Raw genomic sequence first — 17,694 nt, 5'->3', positions numbered from 1 at the left:
CATATTACTCTACAAAACATTCTAAAGGTATAACTCAACTGTATCAGGGGAATAAATGAGGGGGGCTAGATAAAAAGTATTTTATTTTTCTTTTTTTGTTTGTTTCCTTCGCTTTCTCAGAAAACTTCACTATGTGTCCAGGACATGCTTGGATTTATTTGTGTGTGCTGGTTCTTAGTTTTGCTTTGAAACACACAGCACCCATTATCTAGTTAAAGGCACAAAATCCAGATATTTGAAATATTTATCTAATGATCAGTGAAACAATTCCTCTTTGAGGGAAGAAAGCCTCAAGCACCATTTGTTTCATTTGTCACAAATGCCACAAATTGTTCCAGAATAACGCTATGAAAAATATGAATGCGTAGATAAATTAACGATGTACACCTGCCTTGAGACATGCCTTTTTATACTGAGGAACACCATTTGAAGTTAATTGAAAAATGAGAAGCTTAAGCAGTTACAGACAACTACTGACTCCAAACACCCAGCTGTTTTTTTAATTTTCTGAAACTGTTTCACTCTGTTCAATTGTTGAATTGCATTTCAAAGATTGTAAGAGAACTATTTTCAATTCAAGGATGGAAGATTTGAGCTTAACAAGTGATGTCTGGAAAAAATGAGCAACATAGACCACAGCATATAATAATACCATATAGTATTTCCATGGTAGACATGCATTATTATTGCTAGAGTATGAGTTATGTGGAGAAATACTATTCACAAACACAGATAATAGAGGGGTTTCTTTATAATTATGAAGCAATACACACACACTAAAAGTGTACAGCTGGGATTTTTAATTAACAAAAAAACCCACTTGAAATTTGCAATCTTTTTCTAGCCAATTAAAAGCAGCATTTAATGTCAATCTCTCTTCCAAGTGTTTGAGGTTGTCCTGTAGTATAAGTGTTTTAGCCACTTCATAAATAATGAAATAAACTTTTTCACAGTGTAAATTTCTCAATCTATAAAAGATTAAAACAAATACTTGATGCTCTGCAACATAACCCTAATACCTACACAACTATTACAGCATTAAGTATATCCATCAGGGTCCAGAATGCACTTGCACTTGAAGAGAGACCACAATACTTTTCCTTTTAACTTTTCCTTAACGTGTACACTGCTCTGAAGTCATTTTATCCAAGAAGTGAACAATGACACATTCAACAAAGACAGTCTGGTTCCAGGATCCTTGAGAAATGGCAGGGATTTAAAGGATACAACCGCTCTCCAGAGGGGAAAACCAAGACAGACAGACTAAGGCAATGCCAGTCTCTCAATCATCCTAAATTAACTAAGAAATACATTTTTTCAGTCACGCATGGCAATGCCTGGTCCCAGCCCCAAGCCCTGGAGGCTTTTAAAGCCTCCCACTATGAAAGCTGTATAACAGCGGGAAGCCCACAGTACAGACACATTCAAATGAAACAGAAAAGCTCAGACAGAAAAAAAAGAATGTAGTATGAGACACAGACTAAAAAGAAATGTTCTGATCATCAGTATTAACAGGCAAAATTTCTGCCTTGTGAACATTTCAGACAAAGGAAAGCTATAATGAAAGTAGCTCAATTTATTTCAAAAATGACCCAAGTTCAGGCTTGCTTAAGGACAAAGACACTCATAGTTTAACAAATTTGGCTGGAACACTAGTATGGAGAACTACCACCGGTTAATAGGCATTAATATATAATAAATGACATGCTGATTCAATTAAAATTCAGTGGTAGTAAAACGATAAACTGACTACAAATGGTTAACTGCAATTCATATTGATATATCAATCTGACAGCTGACATCTTAAATGTCTTAACATCACAGATTAAGATAATTTTGAGATTTTTTTTTCTTTTTTACATGGAAGAATACTTTATTAAGTCTCCTCAACCTAATGCTGTTAATGAGCTGGAAAAGTTATTCAATTAAAAGAGAGATTAGAATATCTGCACTTTAAATTATGAAGTAATTCCCAACTGTTAAATCGTGGCCTCAACCCGAAGAGATGTTATAAATCCATTTTGAATATGCAGAGTCTCCAGTAAAATTTTAAAGTGCTAAAAGGAATCCAGATCTCTTGTAGCAACAGTCAGTTCACAAGCATTTAGGCAACCAGCCCAAAGGAATCCACGGAACAGTGATCAGATACACTGAAGCTGAAGAGTGTTACAAACCTGTAAGTTAACTGTATCGCAACAAAAATATTTTAGGGAGCTACAGAAAAGGGGCATAAGGCATCTCACTGAAACTCAAGACAGAGTTGAGGTGTCTGGATCCAGAAGCCCCTATTCAGTTGTCCAGAACAGCTATGCTGTTGAAAAGACTTTACATTCTCAAAAGAAATCCTGACACTTCTTAGCATCCTACAGGTCATTTGACAAGTACATCAATTGCTTGTGTCCTCGTCATTCAGTTTCTTGAAATATCTGGGAACATGTCTGCATTCTCTGGAAACAAAATTTTGCAGCCTCCATCTGAAATACTTTGAATTTTAAGTGCTAAAACGTGCCTCCACCTTAACTGGTCAGTCAAGAAACAGAAAACTTTTGTAGACATTTTATCCCACAGTACCTGAGCAAGTTATTTCTGTATCTACGTAAAAGATTATCAAATACGTGTGACTTTGATTTAAAAATAAAAAAGAAAAAAATGGAAAACGAAGACAAAAAATGTGAAAAGGGAATTAGGATGGTCACCTGGAGAGTATACTCACTGGGGTCACAAGAAACCTTGGTTCTAATATTAGTCAGGTTACACATCCTGTACAACTACTGGCAAGCCAATTAACCTGTTCTGTGCCTCAATTCTCTTGGTAAATGTGCATAATACCTCCCTGGCTCACAAAGCTTTTGGAAAGGATTTTATCCTTCCAGTGACTGTGTTAACAGCCAAATACACTGATGGAAACCAAGCAGCTTCTTAGCATTGCAGAACACCCTTGTCTTCACTCTCAGTATGATTCTATAGATTTACTTCACATCTTTAAATACTAAAACCAGTTAGTTTCCATTTTCCAACTGATTAAACTCAAGCTACCACACAGAACAAACTTGTTTATACACAGCGTTGCTAGAAACATGTCGAAGGAAATATTCACCACAACGGATTTCCACAAGGAGGGAAGAAAAATCATAAGCATCTTTCTCCATAAGCAATTTACATTGAACAAATTGAAATTTAACATCACATTTCAGTTAAAAAAAAGTTCTAAACACTATTCCTAAGTTGTCTAAATACCACTACATTTAAGGTTAAAATATATATTTTATAATTTGGATGACTGTAAATCTAACCTATATTTCACAAGAAAAACACATAAGTCATTATATCATTGGTCTTTCAGTTTTTCCACATAGAACATTCTGTCCCTCTGGCATCAAAATAAAGCCAAAATTCATTATAGCTCTTCAACAGGCACAAGAACAGATTTTATCAATTTAAAATATACTAAAGTTTCACTATTATAATAAAGAACACCAAATTGGTGCACCGCTTTGAAAAAGGAGGACAGTGCAGCCAGCCTTGAAAGCTTCTGACAATGCACAAGCCTACCAAATGGGACACTGTCCAAAATTAAAGATGAGGAAATCGCAACATGGACTTTGCTACTGGTGTAACACATCAGCCTACTGGTAATTCATGGGATCATAATGCCCTGTAGACCATTACAAGACTGAACTGCCTAGGCAGCCACTCTCAGCCTCACCAGAGACGTCAACACAGCATCCGGACAGTGATTTACCAGAACCCCATCTCCACCATGGCGCTTTCAGTGACAGCAGCACCAACACGCAAAGCAGGAGGCAAATCCCTTACTAACGAACTAACACTTACTAATGCTTCAGCTCTGGCTGGGAGAGAGCCTCACATACCTTCAAAAAATCAGACAATGGTGAAGAGCCAGTATGAACACAGTAACCTTTACATACAGATTCTTTTTCCAACGGCTAGAGACAAACTCAAAATAAAAAGACATTTTTACCCAGGATGATGAGATGGTCAATTTCATTGCTCCCTGTGGTAATAAGGCAACAAAGATAACAAGTAACCTCCTGGATAACGGTATTACTCCATTACAGTAAAGAATGTGGTTCTGGGGTGGGGGTGGCTTCTTTGCCTTTTTCTCAAGATAATTCTGGAACGAATAGAGGAAAACTATCCTGTACATTTACATTTTGTAACCCATGCAGGTCACAAAATGTCCCAGTGAGACTTGCAACACTGATTACCCCTCACGAGCCCATAGCGCCTGTGCTAATCATTACCAGAAGTGGGATACTGTAAGAGAACCACCATTGGTCTCACATAATATGACGATTCCTGTGGAACTATTACTGTATTATTCAAGTACAGAGTTTGCACGTGAAAAACTACATTTGTATAGAGAGCTAAAGCTTTTTTTTTTTTTTTTGCTTTTAAGCTCTATTACTTCTCCAAATAGGTTAATCACTGGAGAAAAGGAGAAACAAATAATATGTGACAAAATACAGAAGAGGGTATTACCAACAGCAGTCCGCTTGGCTGCTGTATCATGCTTCAAGCTGGCAAACGTCAACAAAACAGTATGTCCAACACAGTCATCAGCATTTGATACCTCATTTTTAGTCAAATGATTTAATTATCATAGAAGCAAAAGCTCAGTGCACGGGAAACTGATATCATTTAAATTTTACTTTAGCTAGGTGAAACAGATTCTGAAGGGCAAATTATTAAATCTGGAAAGAATGAAACAGGTCCGCTCTAACATGTGGGGAAAGTTTTCATCTCTCATACAAGTGTGTAAACAAAAAGAACAATTCCTCAACATATCCACAATGAAGAAATAAAGACAATTGTAGCCTTCTACAACTTCTGCTTAAAAGTCACTGCACAAAACTATGGGGACAGCATATGCACTTATTTGCTAGCAGTGACCTGCAAGGAATCAAAGGAGATTGAAATCATGTTCCAACAATTATTCTTTTTTGTTATTGAGATGTTACCCAGTCTCAGTAGCTACAGTTACTATCATCTTTGGAAAATAACTTCACACCTTCCTTATTATTCTACATGCAACAGGTGGCAAAAAATATCCTGCAATATTTGAGATGTATTTGTGCACTCAGAGTGCAGATCATGATGGCTCTATACGCTTGGTACAGAGTCAAACCTTCAGAAGAAAGCTGTCTTTGGGAAAAAAAAAAAAAGAGAAAGTTAATTTTCTAGTCTTTTTTCTTCAGAAAAACCTTTTAAAAACTAAAACTACTCACAAACATGCAGAAAAGTCTGACATGAACTCTTCAGTAAAGAGAGCTTTCATTTTGAAATCCTCATAAGTACTCTTGGTATCATCATTACTCCTTATTTCACTGTGGATTATTTTAGCACGTATCTACCAAATGGTTGCCCAGATTCCCCAAAAGCTTTGTTTCAGAGTGGATTTCTACAAAGTATCATGGAATTCTGCAGTTTTCAGCATGCCCAGCAGCGCGTTCATCTTTGCTTAACATGCTCCTTCGCAGTCTACATATCGCTGATAACCTTGCAACTCTTCTCAGTTTACTGATAGGAAAAGACAGGACAGATGCTCTGCTGTATTACTTGACAGGAGAAGAAGTATCACCAGGAAACTGGATCTCCAGCAGCTTCCTTTAAGTATAATGCGGCAATATTTTTTGCCAATAAACTGTATTTTCTCTTCAAATGATCCAGCAGAAGAGACTGCAGCATCACCCACAGAAAGAAAGACACTGCAGCATCACACTCAGGGCATGAGATACACATCAAGCTGCTTTGCAACTGAAGTTCCACAGGGAAAGCACGAAAGACAAAGCTGAAAACCAATAAGCCATTAGTGTAATGGCTGGATTAACTAACTTAAAGAAAAAAAAAACCAAAACCTAAACTCACCCTTATCATGAAAAAAAGCCCCAAAAAACACTATTCATAAACAAAAGCAAAAGCTTTAATAAAAATATGCTAATGTAGCATTTAAGAGAATGGCGTAAAGTTTCACCTTAAAACATATTTGACCACTGTTAGATTTTGACAAAATTCTGAATAAAAAAATACATAAAGTGGTTGTTCAGTGTTATAGTAGATCCCACTGTAAAGCCAGATCCTGAGCATTTAGATTACAACTAAAAGGTGCCTAACAAACATCAGATAATCCACAGTAAATCACGTAGGTGTGAACATACACAACAGAAGGAGCAATCCACAATGATTCTTTCCTAAGAAGCCAGAAAGCCAGTCCTAAAATGACAAAATTACTTCCACAAAGAAAGCTAACTTAAATCCCTGGAAAAATACTTGTTTAGGTGGAACACGTCTTGCTAGCCTACAGGAACACTTGTCTTCAGCAGAAAAAAATACTGATCCACTGCAAAACAAATTGAACTTCAAAAGAGGACGCCTGTCTATCTGTCACTGTTAAAAGCAAAGCAACCTGCTGAATTAAAGGACTAAAGTGGCTGCAGTTAACTGTTCCTTGAACTAAGACATTTTGCCATCATTGCTACACAAAATAAAACACCATTTACTGACAGCTAAATTTGCTTTTTTTTTTTTTTATTCTGAAAGACTCCATACCCCATTGGAAGCTAACACATCTTCTGTCTCGTCATCTTTGCTGTCGGCCTGAATTTCAAAAGGGTTTCCTCCATTACAGTACTGCTCGAATAACGTTACTGTTGTTGAAATTGCTGAAGCAGGCTGCTTACTAGGTGACACAGATGGGGAACGTGACTGCTCCATGAACTTAAACTCCTGTTAATAGAAATGAAGTACAATTTTAATCACCAACAAGACAGTTACAGTATTGTTACAACTCCAGTTCCATAAAAACAGAGCATAACAACAAACTTGTGGACAATTAACCTGATATGCAAACTTTCAGCCAAAGCTTGCTGCTTATTTAAGGATGTTTTTCATGCTGCCTCAAGTTAACCTTGAAATTGGCAATCTTGTATGGCTCGTCTTTCGAATTTTAGCAGGTTTTGGCTATGACATGTTTTACACCTACATTCTGAAAATATCCACTGTCTAGGTGAAAACTAAGTGGGGTTTTTATTTTACAGCAATTAGGAGATAACACAAGACCTAAATTCTATCAAAAAAGGTAGTATTCTTTACACAAGTTACCTGGTAATTTACTAAAGCTGAATTTTTTTTCTCAATATTTTATTTTTATATTATTTATTTTTATTTTTTGTTTTTATATTTTTTATTTTTAATATTTTATTTTTAAAAAGTTCTTTTCAAAATGTACGACTTTAAATTGCACATAAAGTTTCTGATAACTTGGTGACTGCACAGACTTTTGCAAACATATGGGTTAAACAGGGTGCATAAGATATTATTTTAGACATTATTTTCTTAAAATCTTAACCTTGACTTATCTCAGTTGACATATCATTTTTATCTATTAAACTTTAGCTATTCATCTTCACTAAAGGCAAAATGTACATTAGCATTTATCTTAAGGCTTAAAGATCAAAACAAAAACAGCTAAAAGGACTGCAATGTTAGATTTCTGTTTAAATGAATTAGTTACTTTCTGCCATTCTCTGCTGCTCCAGTCCCTTGAGCAGTAAGTATGGATTTATAATCCCACGTCTCTATTAAAAATATTACTTATTTTACTATTGGATGCTACTGAGTGTCCGTTTTCCTCTTCCTCCCATGCTATTACTGCCCCAGTAGCCTCTTGCTTACTTTCAGTTAACACTACAGAAGCTGCAAAATTACCTTTTTCTTGAGATTGCTCAGCTATATCCATTTTTGCACTAGAGTGACAGTTTTAATCACAGGTACCCACATTTCATTTGTCAAAAGAGGTGAAATTCAGCCACTGCATGCTAAACATCACAAAAATCACTCACACCAGGTGAGCACATGAAATTAGTTGCTTTCAGGTGGAGTTCACCACAGAAGAATAAATAATTAGATAAATAAATTAGATAAATAATTTAGAAATGCAAAACTGACATATTAATAGCACATTAAAATATGAAAAATAAAGGATAACATTATGCTTACAATTCTAGCATCTTCTGCAAACCTCTATTTGCCTGAAATACTGCTCTAAAACCATTTGAATCTTAAGTTTCCAATATCATGGAGTGAAATTTAGAGGTTTTTAGCAGCCATTAAAAACATTTGCACAGTAGTTCATGGATGTAACTACTTCTCAAAAAAACAGGACTCTTAGCTTCTGAAATATTAATACATTTGTATGTGTTATTCATAGAACGTACATGAAGCTGCAGAATACTGAAGCTGGATTTAACAGGACAAAGTTCCCAGGTCTCATTCTCCAAAAACATTCTTAATTCTTCAAGACGAGTTCTGAAACACAATGAATGAATACATTTAATTGGCAGCAAATCAGGAAGTAGACAATTATTTCACTTATGCAGAAAAAAAAACCTTCAAAACTGTATAAAAAGCCACACTTTAAAATAGATATTTAAATTATTCTTTCAACTGACATACCACCTAAAAGCTGTGGCTACTAACACACTGTATGTTTTATGACACCTCTGGAGAAACTCCCAAAGAATGTCAACCAGCAAAATTTGGAAACAATTTTTTTTGTCAAAACTATTAGAAAGTACAGAGGAACATCTGTGATTACACAGTAATACTGGGCCTTTTTTCCTCCCTGTAAAGTGTAGAAAGAAATGTAATATATACTAATACTCAGCAGTACAACAGCTTCTGTGAACCCAGACAAGACAGATGCTTCTTTCAAACACACTGAAGATGACAGGTAGCAAAGGGAAGTGGAAAGAACTAATGTTCTACAGACATCTCAGCTTTTTAGAGGAGAAAATACTTAAATGGCTATTAATCTCCTAAGCTATATTCTTCTGCATAGCAGAACTTTATCTGGGTAGTAATACAGAAAATCTATTACGGAAACATAATCAAGCCATTATATCTCTGCACTGTTTCTCTTATGTTTTTAATCATTAGAAAAGCTTCTGTTCAGCCATAAGCAGAAAAACCTTTATTAAAGAAAATATTTTTGTCACATAATCAGGAACTAGTCAGCAATAAGTGCTTATTGAGGTCACATTGCTGTATCTTCTTAATATATGGTACATTGTTTTGTTTAACAAGTAGCAGTTGGTAAATTATGTACCGGGTTTCTAATTAGGAAGGAAAATATTCAAGAAATACCACTATTTCAATAACATACTATAATCACCACTACAATTAAAACTTTCTTGCCTCAACAAAACGGGCAATATGTTGAATTATGGCTACAGTTTGCTGTGTCTATTTGAATTCACCAGTTAAATGCAAATAGATTTCAAATGCTATTTTTGAGGCATTGAGCTTGAAAATCTTCTCACAGTAAAGCCAATAGAAACAACAGATAGAGGTGCTGTAAAAAATCAGTGTTATAGATAAAAATTCTTTGAGAGGAAAACTAAGGAGAAAAAGCCATACAAAAGTAAACATTTAAAAGCCAGAAAGCACCAGGTTTTTATCATTTCAGAGCTGAAATCAAGGTACTGACAAAGTCCTTGAACAAACATTCTTCATTTTCACCAGTTTACAAGTCTGGAAAGTGGCACATACGGAAGGTCTGATGCATTCGTTCCCTGAAAAGCTTTAGTGATCACACACACTTTTTTACAAATTCATCAAAATAAAAAGTAAATGGCACTCCAAAAGTTGCTTTACTGATGTTCTCTGCCAAAAGCTCATTCTATTTTTTTCAAAATAATAAAATTTTACCCAAAAAAGGCTTCAGGTGTGCTCTAGTATTACATTGCTCTTCTAGGCTTTTTGAATGACATGACCAGTCCTTTGCTACTTTCCCTGTGTTGGCAGTTCTCTAAAACACCACACCGCCCAGGAGGCCACATATGTCAAATTACAATCAAAGAACTGATTACTCCTGGACTCTGGGCATTTCAGTTCTATGCAGCTTTTAGGTACTAATGAATCCCTAAAAGCACTAGCTTGCTTCCCCCCCCCCCCCCCCCCCCCCAATTAAATACACAAGAGGACTGAAAGCCACATTAGCTTGATCTGAAAAGACAAATGCTTAAAGCTTTTATATAAATCAATTTGAGGGATATAGCTGGGAGAAAAGCCTTTACATATTTTTCCTTCCGAGCATGAAAACAGTCAATTAATCTTCACATTACCCACACAGCACAAAATATGTAAAAAGTATTGAAAGGTTCACATAATTTGAGTTATATCAATATGTATTCCCTTTTATTTTCACAAGAATTACAAGAAACATTACCTTAATGAAAAACATGAGTTATTTCAGAAAAATATCGTTTCTATACCTGTTCCATCAATGTTCCTTAACTTTTATTTTACTCCAAGATAATTCAGAAAATTAGTCTCTGATTCCCTAAGCTCTTAAATAGGTCCTTTAAACATAAGCAAATCATAATGGTCAAAATTATATTTACTTAACCAAATCAGGCACTATGTGGTAAGTCAGTGTAGTAAAAGACAGGTACATCAAAATAGCTCTTATGAACCTAGAGCTTCAAGCTCAGTTTCCAAATTACTTCATGAAATTCAGTTCAAGGTTCAGAAATGCTTTCAAGAAATAAAGATAGGTGGCATGGCTTCTTAATCAACTCATCTCCTGACAAGACATAATGTGCATCTGATGAAGGCTCAAGCTTTTCAGACAACGGGAACCAAGATCTTCATCAAATGCCCAGAAAGAAATCCTAGCTATAAACTACAAAAGCTGAAGAAATTCCAAATCACATTCTCAGCTTCTGAATTTAGACACTGTCTCATGTTCTTCCGTCATCATTTTCATACTTTATGGATTTTAGGCAGAAAGTCTCAGACCAAATGAGTTTGGATATATTACTTGTATGGCAGCTCACATACAACAGAGGACAAACAGAACAAGACTGGGACAGTAAGAGATCCTTAGAGCAAGGAAGGCTGTATTTCTTCTCGTATCTTCCTAGTTTTTTACACTCAGAAAGAAGATAAATGCTAGATAATTAGAATGAAAGATTTGTCAAACATCCGAAACAAAACATTTGGGAAATCAATAAATCAAAACAGACAAACAGCCAAGTCTTGCAGTTGTCAAAGCCATGTATCACATCCAAGGCCAGAGACTACCTGCACATGACAGCACATACAACTGGCCCCAGCTATGATTAGTAGAGTTGAATGAAACATAATTAGACACTGCCAATAAAAAAACTATGAAAACATGACTCAGTTCTAAACGTCTTATTTGATAAAAGACAAAACTGCATATTGAAAAAATTATTTAATAGACACACCTCATCAGCTCTTTTTATGAAATGGCAAGAAGTAACAATTTTGCTAGGAAGTATGGATTTCAGAGGCCTTCATCCTCAGGATCCCAGGAGACAGCTTAAGACGCAGCCTAAAAGACTACTGAAATTCTATATAAAAAGATTTCCATCTTTATCTGGCTTGCCTGCTGCAGAACTTTTCCACAACTTTCTCCACCCTCTCCCCTTCTCCAGGGTTCAGAGCTCTATTCACGTTATGAGACATAATCCACTATCTGTCAACCTCAGTTCAGGAACTCATTGGAATACCTTTGGAAAGCATTAAATGTTAAACTCAACGAAGATAAATACCATAAGATTCATCCACTGTACATATAGTAAGCTCACCTGTGGTATGTTTTGAAATAGTTAACACTCTGTTTTCTGATAGATTCTTGTAAAACTTCAGACTTACTGCCACAAAACTCTTCTCCAACTTGCATCAGTCTAGAAGAATAAAGCAAAGTTTAGAAATATGTATTGATTTATTAATACTGCTGTTCCAACCTCAATTACAAGCCCCAACCATTACCACAAGCATACATGTATTTCAATAGAAGCAGAGCATGAATGTTAAGCTGCAAACACTTCACTGGTTCAACAAAGGTCCGTGTCTCATTTTCCTCCAAATCCTATCATAAAGTCCCATAAACATAGCAACAAAGAACCATAAGCAAAACAAATGTCGTTTTGAGATCCTATTACGCAGGGCAAACTGTACAGCTCACAGTCTGAGTCCACCATTTTATTACCAAAACAGAAGGATATAATACTGTACAGGTTAGCAGTACAACAGTATTACTGCTCTTGAGTGAGAGTCCCTTTAAAAGCTTTGAGAGACATCAAAATCATCAGATCTGCACATCTGAAGTCTTCAAGGTAGACAATACCGACATCATATCACACTTATGTAAACAATTTATACTACCTCTCCCAAATACATCCTCATAAACTCCCACATAAAGAAGTGCTCTTCAGACTATCAGTAGATATGAACAAAATTGGCATCAGAATGCAAATATCAGCCTTAATTAACTGTGCTGCCTTACCAGACTTCAAGTTTGTGTACATGTATTAAGTGGTGTTATGACCACAAAGGTGTACCTGCTGGTGACATCAAGTACAAATATGAAGTCATCATATTTGAAGTTAGACAGATCTGTTCCCAGAAGATATGTTTTCACTTTCAGTTGAACATCCTACAAAACACAAACAAGTTTTTGCATACTTACTACACTACAGACAAAAAGGTGAAGGCTCAAGTGCCTCATTCATTGGTTCTTTTGGTTTGTTTGCACTCATCCTTATTTTTGAGATTTAGAGTAGAACTCATTTTTTTGTAACATGAATGATTTCTCATTGACTTTCTCAATATTATTATAATCATTTTCTTTAACATTCTATAACACCAGGTCAATCCTAGATGCTTTATTGCCACTAAAAACAAACAAACAAACAACCCTCCAAATGACAATTCAGCCAGATAAAATTTTACAGCTCTGCCACCATACACTTGGGGTCTCACTGCACATCAAAGTGATCCAGCAGTCAGATCAGGAATACTGTGAAACCAGGCAGGTTCACAAGACATCAGGCTCTCCACAGCTATGGTTATACTAGAAACATAAAGCAGTATGACTGTGCTAACAGAGAAAAAGCACATGGGAAGAAAATAGATTGTGGGGCAGCACACAGGTTGGGAGAAGTGGAGTCAGGCTGAAAGTCATGTTACTATGTTTTGGGATCTTGACTGAGTTTGTAATCATAGCAACCAAGTACTGCCTGAGTCACGGAAATTATGTTTCCGTGGTTTTCATATATTTAGCTCAAAAGAAATCACTTGAAAAAAATATCCCTGGAGAGAATTTTTTAAGATCAGTATAAATTTAACTGTAATTACTACCAGGGGGAGGCTGGTGCACTGGCCAGGAGATAAATATTTAGGAAAAAAAAGATAGATCAAAAAACATACCTGCCATATTCGTGAAAGCCCGTGTTCCAATTTCTTTTTTACATAGCTGCGGTCAAAACTGTTCTCTTCTGATCCAATCACATTGCTGCCATCTGCAACTGAAGATGAAAGATATTGTACATATTTCCAGAAGCCTTGAAATGCATCCTAGTTGTCTAGCCATAATGAAACTTCTGCCTAGGCCATTATCATATTAGCCATTATGCAAACTTCAGGAGAGCTCCATTGCTCTAAACTTTTGAAAGGAAATAACACACGTATAAATATTATATACTAATGCAGACTGGAAGAGCTTCTGATCGCTTTTATGTAAGCAAGATACCCCATTCAATAAAAATAATAAAAAAAAAAAAATAAAGAGTAACAGATACTGATATTTTAAATACAAAAGATAAAGTTGAATGCTGCAGTGAGCACTGCTTATAATCTACAACAAGATTCTCTAAGATATTCTACCTTTGTAGACAAGAATCATGAAAGTAAAAATCTCAGAAGCAAGATTTTTAACTTTCTGCCCCAGTAAGTTCTGTCTGCAACTCTGAGGAAAAATACTGAAACTTTTTCCACGAACTATGAGAATAACATAGCATGTTTTCTTCTTTTTTTCCCCTCTCTCCTGCTAATCTGTGCTTATGCATGAAGTAATGTCAATCATATAATCTGGTGTCTTTCATTCTTCCAATTTATTTTATCTAATTCTAAAACCTTCATTCCCACAGCACTGGTCACTTTTCAAAAAAGCACTGTAACGCACAGTAATCTTCTCCTGTATGCGGTCCTCTCTTCACCCGATGGAGGAAATATATGTCAGTGATTTGACATGAAAGATAAACATTCACATAAAATATTACACTGCAATATTACAAAGCACACAGCCCTTATCCCACACCATCATTCAAGATGTTGCAAGCACAGAAAAATTATTCTAATAAAATTTCCCCAACACTGCCGTGCAGCTCCGACCTGTCTTTCCATGTCTTGTGCAACCTCCAGCTAGTTTTCAGTACCTGAGAAGACTACTCAATCCCTTGTTCCTGGCACAGCTGTTCTCATCTCTACCTCCACACACAGGTTCCCAACTCAAAGACAGTTCTTTCCCTTACTCCCAGTCTGAGCATTTCTTCTCAAAAACCACCCCCAAGGCCCAAGCGATCATTTTGCACACACATCAGAAGTCTCCTCCCTGCTGCCCATGAGTCACTGGAACAGGCAGCACAAAGTGCAGATCCTAAAGGAGCCCGGAGGGGGACCTGGAGAAAACTAACTCAATAACTAAATTAAAGAAGTCGCTTATGATATCGTGGGAAAAACAGTCCCTATCTATCATTTGGGCCTACCTAGAGAGAAAAAGGACATGTCTAACAGACTCGGGCATGTGTAACGTTCTTGCCTTAGATTACATTCTTGAAAGATGGACTCTTTTTAAAACTGTTATACTTCATGACCAGGTAGATATATCAATGCTACAGTGCGGACAGGAAGGTAAAGAGTAGAACGTTTCACCGCTCCTCAATGACTGGCACTGGCCTCTTGGCCAGCCCTAACTTGTGGAACTCATTATTCGGATGAAAAAAAGAAAAGAAAAAAATTCTTCCTAGCATCAACAGGAATTCTAGTGATGAAGGCCATTGACCAAAATCCCTCATGAGCCCTGTAAAGAACGGACGGGAAGCTGGATACAGGACTTTAACCAACGTACTCAGATGTGTGCAGAACAGACCTGCAGTACTTTCAGTTGAGTAACTCCTCCTCACAATTAAAAGCACAATAAAATATATTCTGGAATTTGGGTTTATATTAGGGATAGCTATTAATTTCTTCCAAGGCCACAAAGCCGTTTTCAGCTCCTTCCCGTTTAAAGTCATTAAGACTGGTTTTGCAGGTAGACTAAGAATTTACACTACTTACTCAAAATGAGAAAATAAAAGGCTGTCTGATGTGAAAAAAAGATTCAAACATACTATATCTACTGTTGCAGGGCACTTAAAGAAAATTTTCCTTATGAAAGAAACATAATAAAATAAATATTAGCCACTGTATACGTAAATTACAATTTAGTAGCTGTGCCTAAATACGTTCCTCTTCTCCTGAAAGCAGTAATTCTGACATGTATTTTCTAAAGTGATTTATCATGGAAGATTAAACAAAATATAAACGAAAAAAATGACACAACTAGAGAAACACTTATGCTTTCTCTGACTAGATGAGTGAACACAATCAGCTGTCTTAGTCGCAGCACACTTTAGAAGTTTCTGGAAGCTCCTCACTTTTATACTTCTGCAGAATTATGCCAAGTCTCTTCTCACGATTTAAGACCATAGTCCTTGTCTTCACAAACTGACATTTATGAAGGGATGGTTGGACAGAATCATATAGATGGTACTGTTCAGTAAAAATCCATGCAGTATTCTCTCTGGCATTCTCCTGGTGCTCCTGGATTATGGCCAGTCATGCTAAGAGGTCTTGTTTCCAGTCTTTTAATGCAGCTAATTTAACACATGAATTTAGGATATTTTTCTTGAAAACCAAGGATTGGACAAAGACCCACAAGAATTTACACTTCTTTGCTTTGAAGAATTTGGAACACGGAGCAGAATACATAAATATTCATAATTTCACATAAAAATAAGAATCAGAAGCATCCAGGAGTTTTTGTTCTAGATGCCTGAGTTAAATACAGTAATTTTTCAGGTTTCTCAGTATTTCTCCAAAATTTGTAAAGGCAACCTCCAGTCATAACAAAAGGGTTTGGTTTAATCCTTGCTAGTCAGAGGAAAAAGAAAAAAAATGAATCAATCGAATCATTGCCCTCTAGCTTCATTCTTTGAATACCAAGCAGGCCTTGCACGAAATTTGTGCAGTATTATAAATGGAATGTTTTGGAAATTAAAATAGTTGAAATTAAATTTATATCTTGCATCATTTTCTTCTTACTTTTCAGGGAATCTCTTCTAGTTGTTAGCAAATTTACCACTAGGTATACACTTGTCAAATCAGGAGGTTAAATGCTGTAGTGATCATTTTACTGCTTAGTTTCAGTTCTTCTGTTAAATTAGTGTCTCAGAAACACATGTGAATTGCATCAACGTCACAGTAAATTTTACAGTATGTGAAAATCCAATTGAACCAGACAAGGCCTCGCACAAACCAATGCAACTTTGAAGTTCACTTTGCTTTCAGCAGGGAAGACAAAATGACCTGCCCAGGTCCTTTTAAAATTCATTTTTCCTTTGATTCTATACTATGAACACAAGCAATGCTTCAACCATGACCAACATGCAACGGAATATTTTCCAGTAAGCAGTTGATTTTCAGGGGTAAAAACTGTATCACAGCAGTTTGCTGTTTACTAGATGAACAACAAAATCAAAGAATAAGTAGCAGTTCATTAAATGTGACATAGAACTCATTTCATGCTATGGAGTTAATACTTTTAATTCACTAATTTTATCTTCAGTATGATCAAACAAGCCCTACATATGAACACTTAATTCTATCTTTCCTAGAGCACAATTGAGCAATTAGTTGTGTTGTTATTTGATGATTCATACAACTATCAACACCATACATTTCACTATGACTTGCTGCTACTCTGTTATAACACTTCGGCAAACTAAATTCCATTATTATGTCCTATGTCGTGAAAGGTACTAAATACGTCTCATGCCTTAAAAATTTTTAGGATTGCATTTGTATCTAGAGATAATTATTTGTTTCCATTTAGTTTTTTCCAAGTAAAGGGTTTTTTAATTGACCTTAAAAAAAAGTAATGCCCAAAGACCAGTCCACACTATAACTGAAAGAACAACTGCAAATTCCTAATTCCATTCTAGGGAAAAAAGTAAAAATCCTCAATCTCAAAGACTCTCTCCTGTAAATATTGCAAATAAAACAAATCCTGTTGTAAAAATTACTATTCCATTTTGCTCTTCAGTCTCAACCTAGACTATTTTTCAGAACACAAATAAGCAGAACATTTAGTAATATAAAGCAGACACAACTCTTTCCCCAGAAATGCAGAAGGTCAATTATTTACAAGTTATGCAAAGTACATTCTAACATCTGTAACAGGCATTAATAATCACAAATATGTGACACACGATCTACATGAAGTGCAACCTCCTTTCCATAATCCACGCAGGACTTCTTTTGGACAAGCCTCACTATTAAAATATGTAATTCATGCCTTTTAAGTCCAGCTTCTCACTTCTACAGCTGGGTTTGTGCCCTAAGAACAAGAGTGCCTTGACCCCTTTAATGTTAGCAGTCTTACAAAGTACCTTAAGTGGGACAACAAGAGAATACTGGGACAACTTTTTGAGTTCTTAACATTATAAAAGCCAGATCCACATACAGTAGTTAAGGTTGCTCCTTCCATTGGTTCAGTCTATGGAGTTTAATTGAGGGAACAATTTTAGCGTAATTTCCAGAACT

General features: G+C 35.9%; 1 protein-coding gene across 1 annotated transcript in view; it reads right to left on the bottom strand.

Annotated features, from left to right (window-relative positions):
• VPS50 (VPS50 subunit of EARP/GARPII complex) overlaps positions 1 to 17,694 on the bottom strand; it is a 92,469-nt gene that overhangs the window by 35,362 nt on the left and 39,413 nt on the right. Inside the window, exons 14-18 of the mRNA XM_005504929.4 lie at positions 13,261 to 13,358; positions 12,393 to 12,487; positions 11,637 to 11,735; positions 8,238 to 8,328; positions 6,571 to 6,747 (exon numbers count right to left, since the gene is read on the bottom strand). Coding sequence (XP_005504986.2) covers positions 6,571 to 6,747; positions 8,238 to 8,328; positions 11,637 to 11,735; positions 12,393 to 12,487; positions 13,261 to 13,358 — 560 coding nt within the window. The remainder of the gene's footprint in view (positions 1 to 6,570; positions 6,748 to 8,237; positions 8,329 to 11,636; positions 11,736 to 12,392; positions 12,488 to 13,260; positions 13,359 to 17,694) is intronic.

This window comes from Columba livia, chromosome 2 (genome assembly GCF_036013475.1).
Source record: "Columba livia isolate bColLiv1 breed racing homer chromosome 2, bColLiv1.pat.W.v2, whole genome shotgun sequence".
NCBI lineage: Eukaryota > Metazoa > Chordata > Aves > Columbiformes > Columbidae > Columba > Columba livia.
Note: the sequence above shows the minus strand (reverse complement) of the source record. Positions and strands in the feature narration are given on the sequence as shown.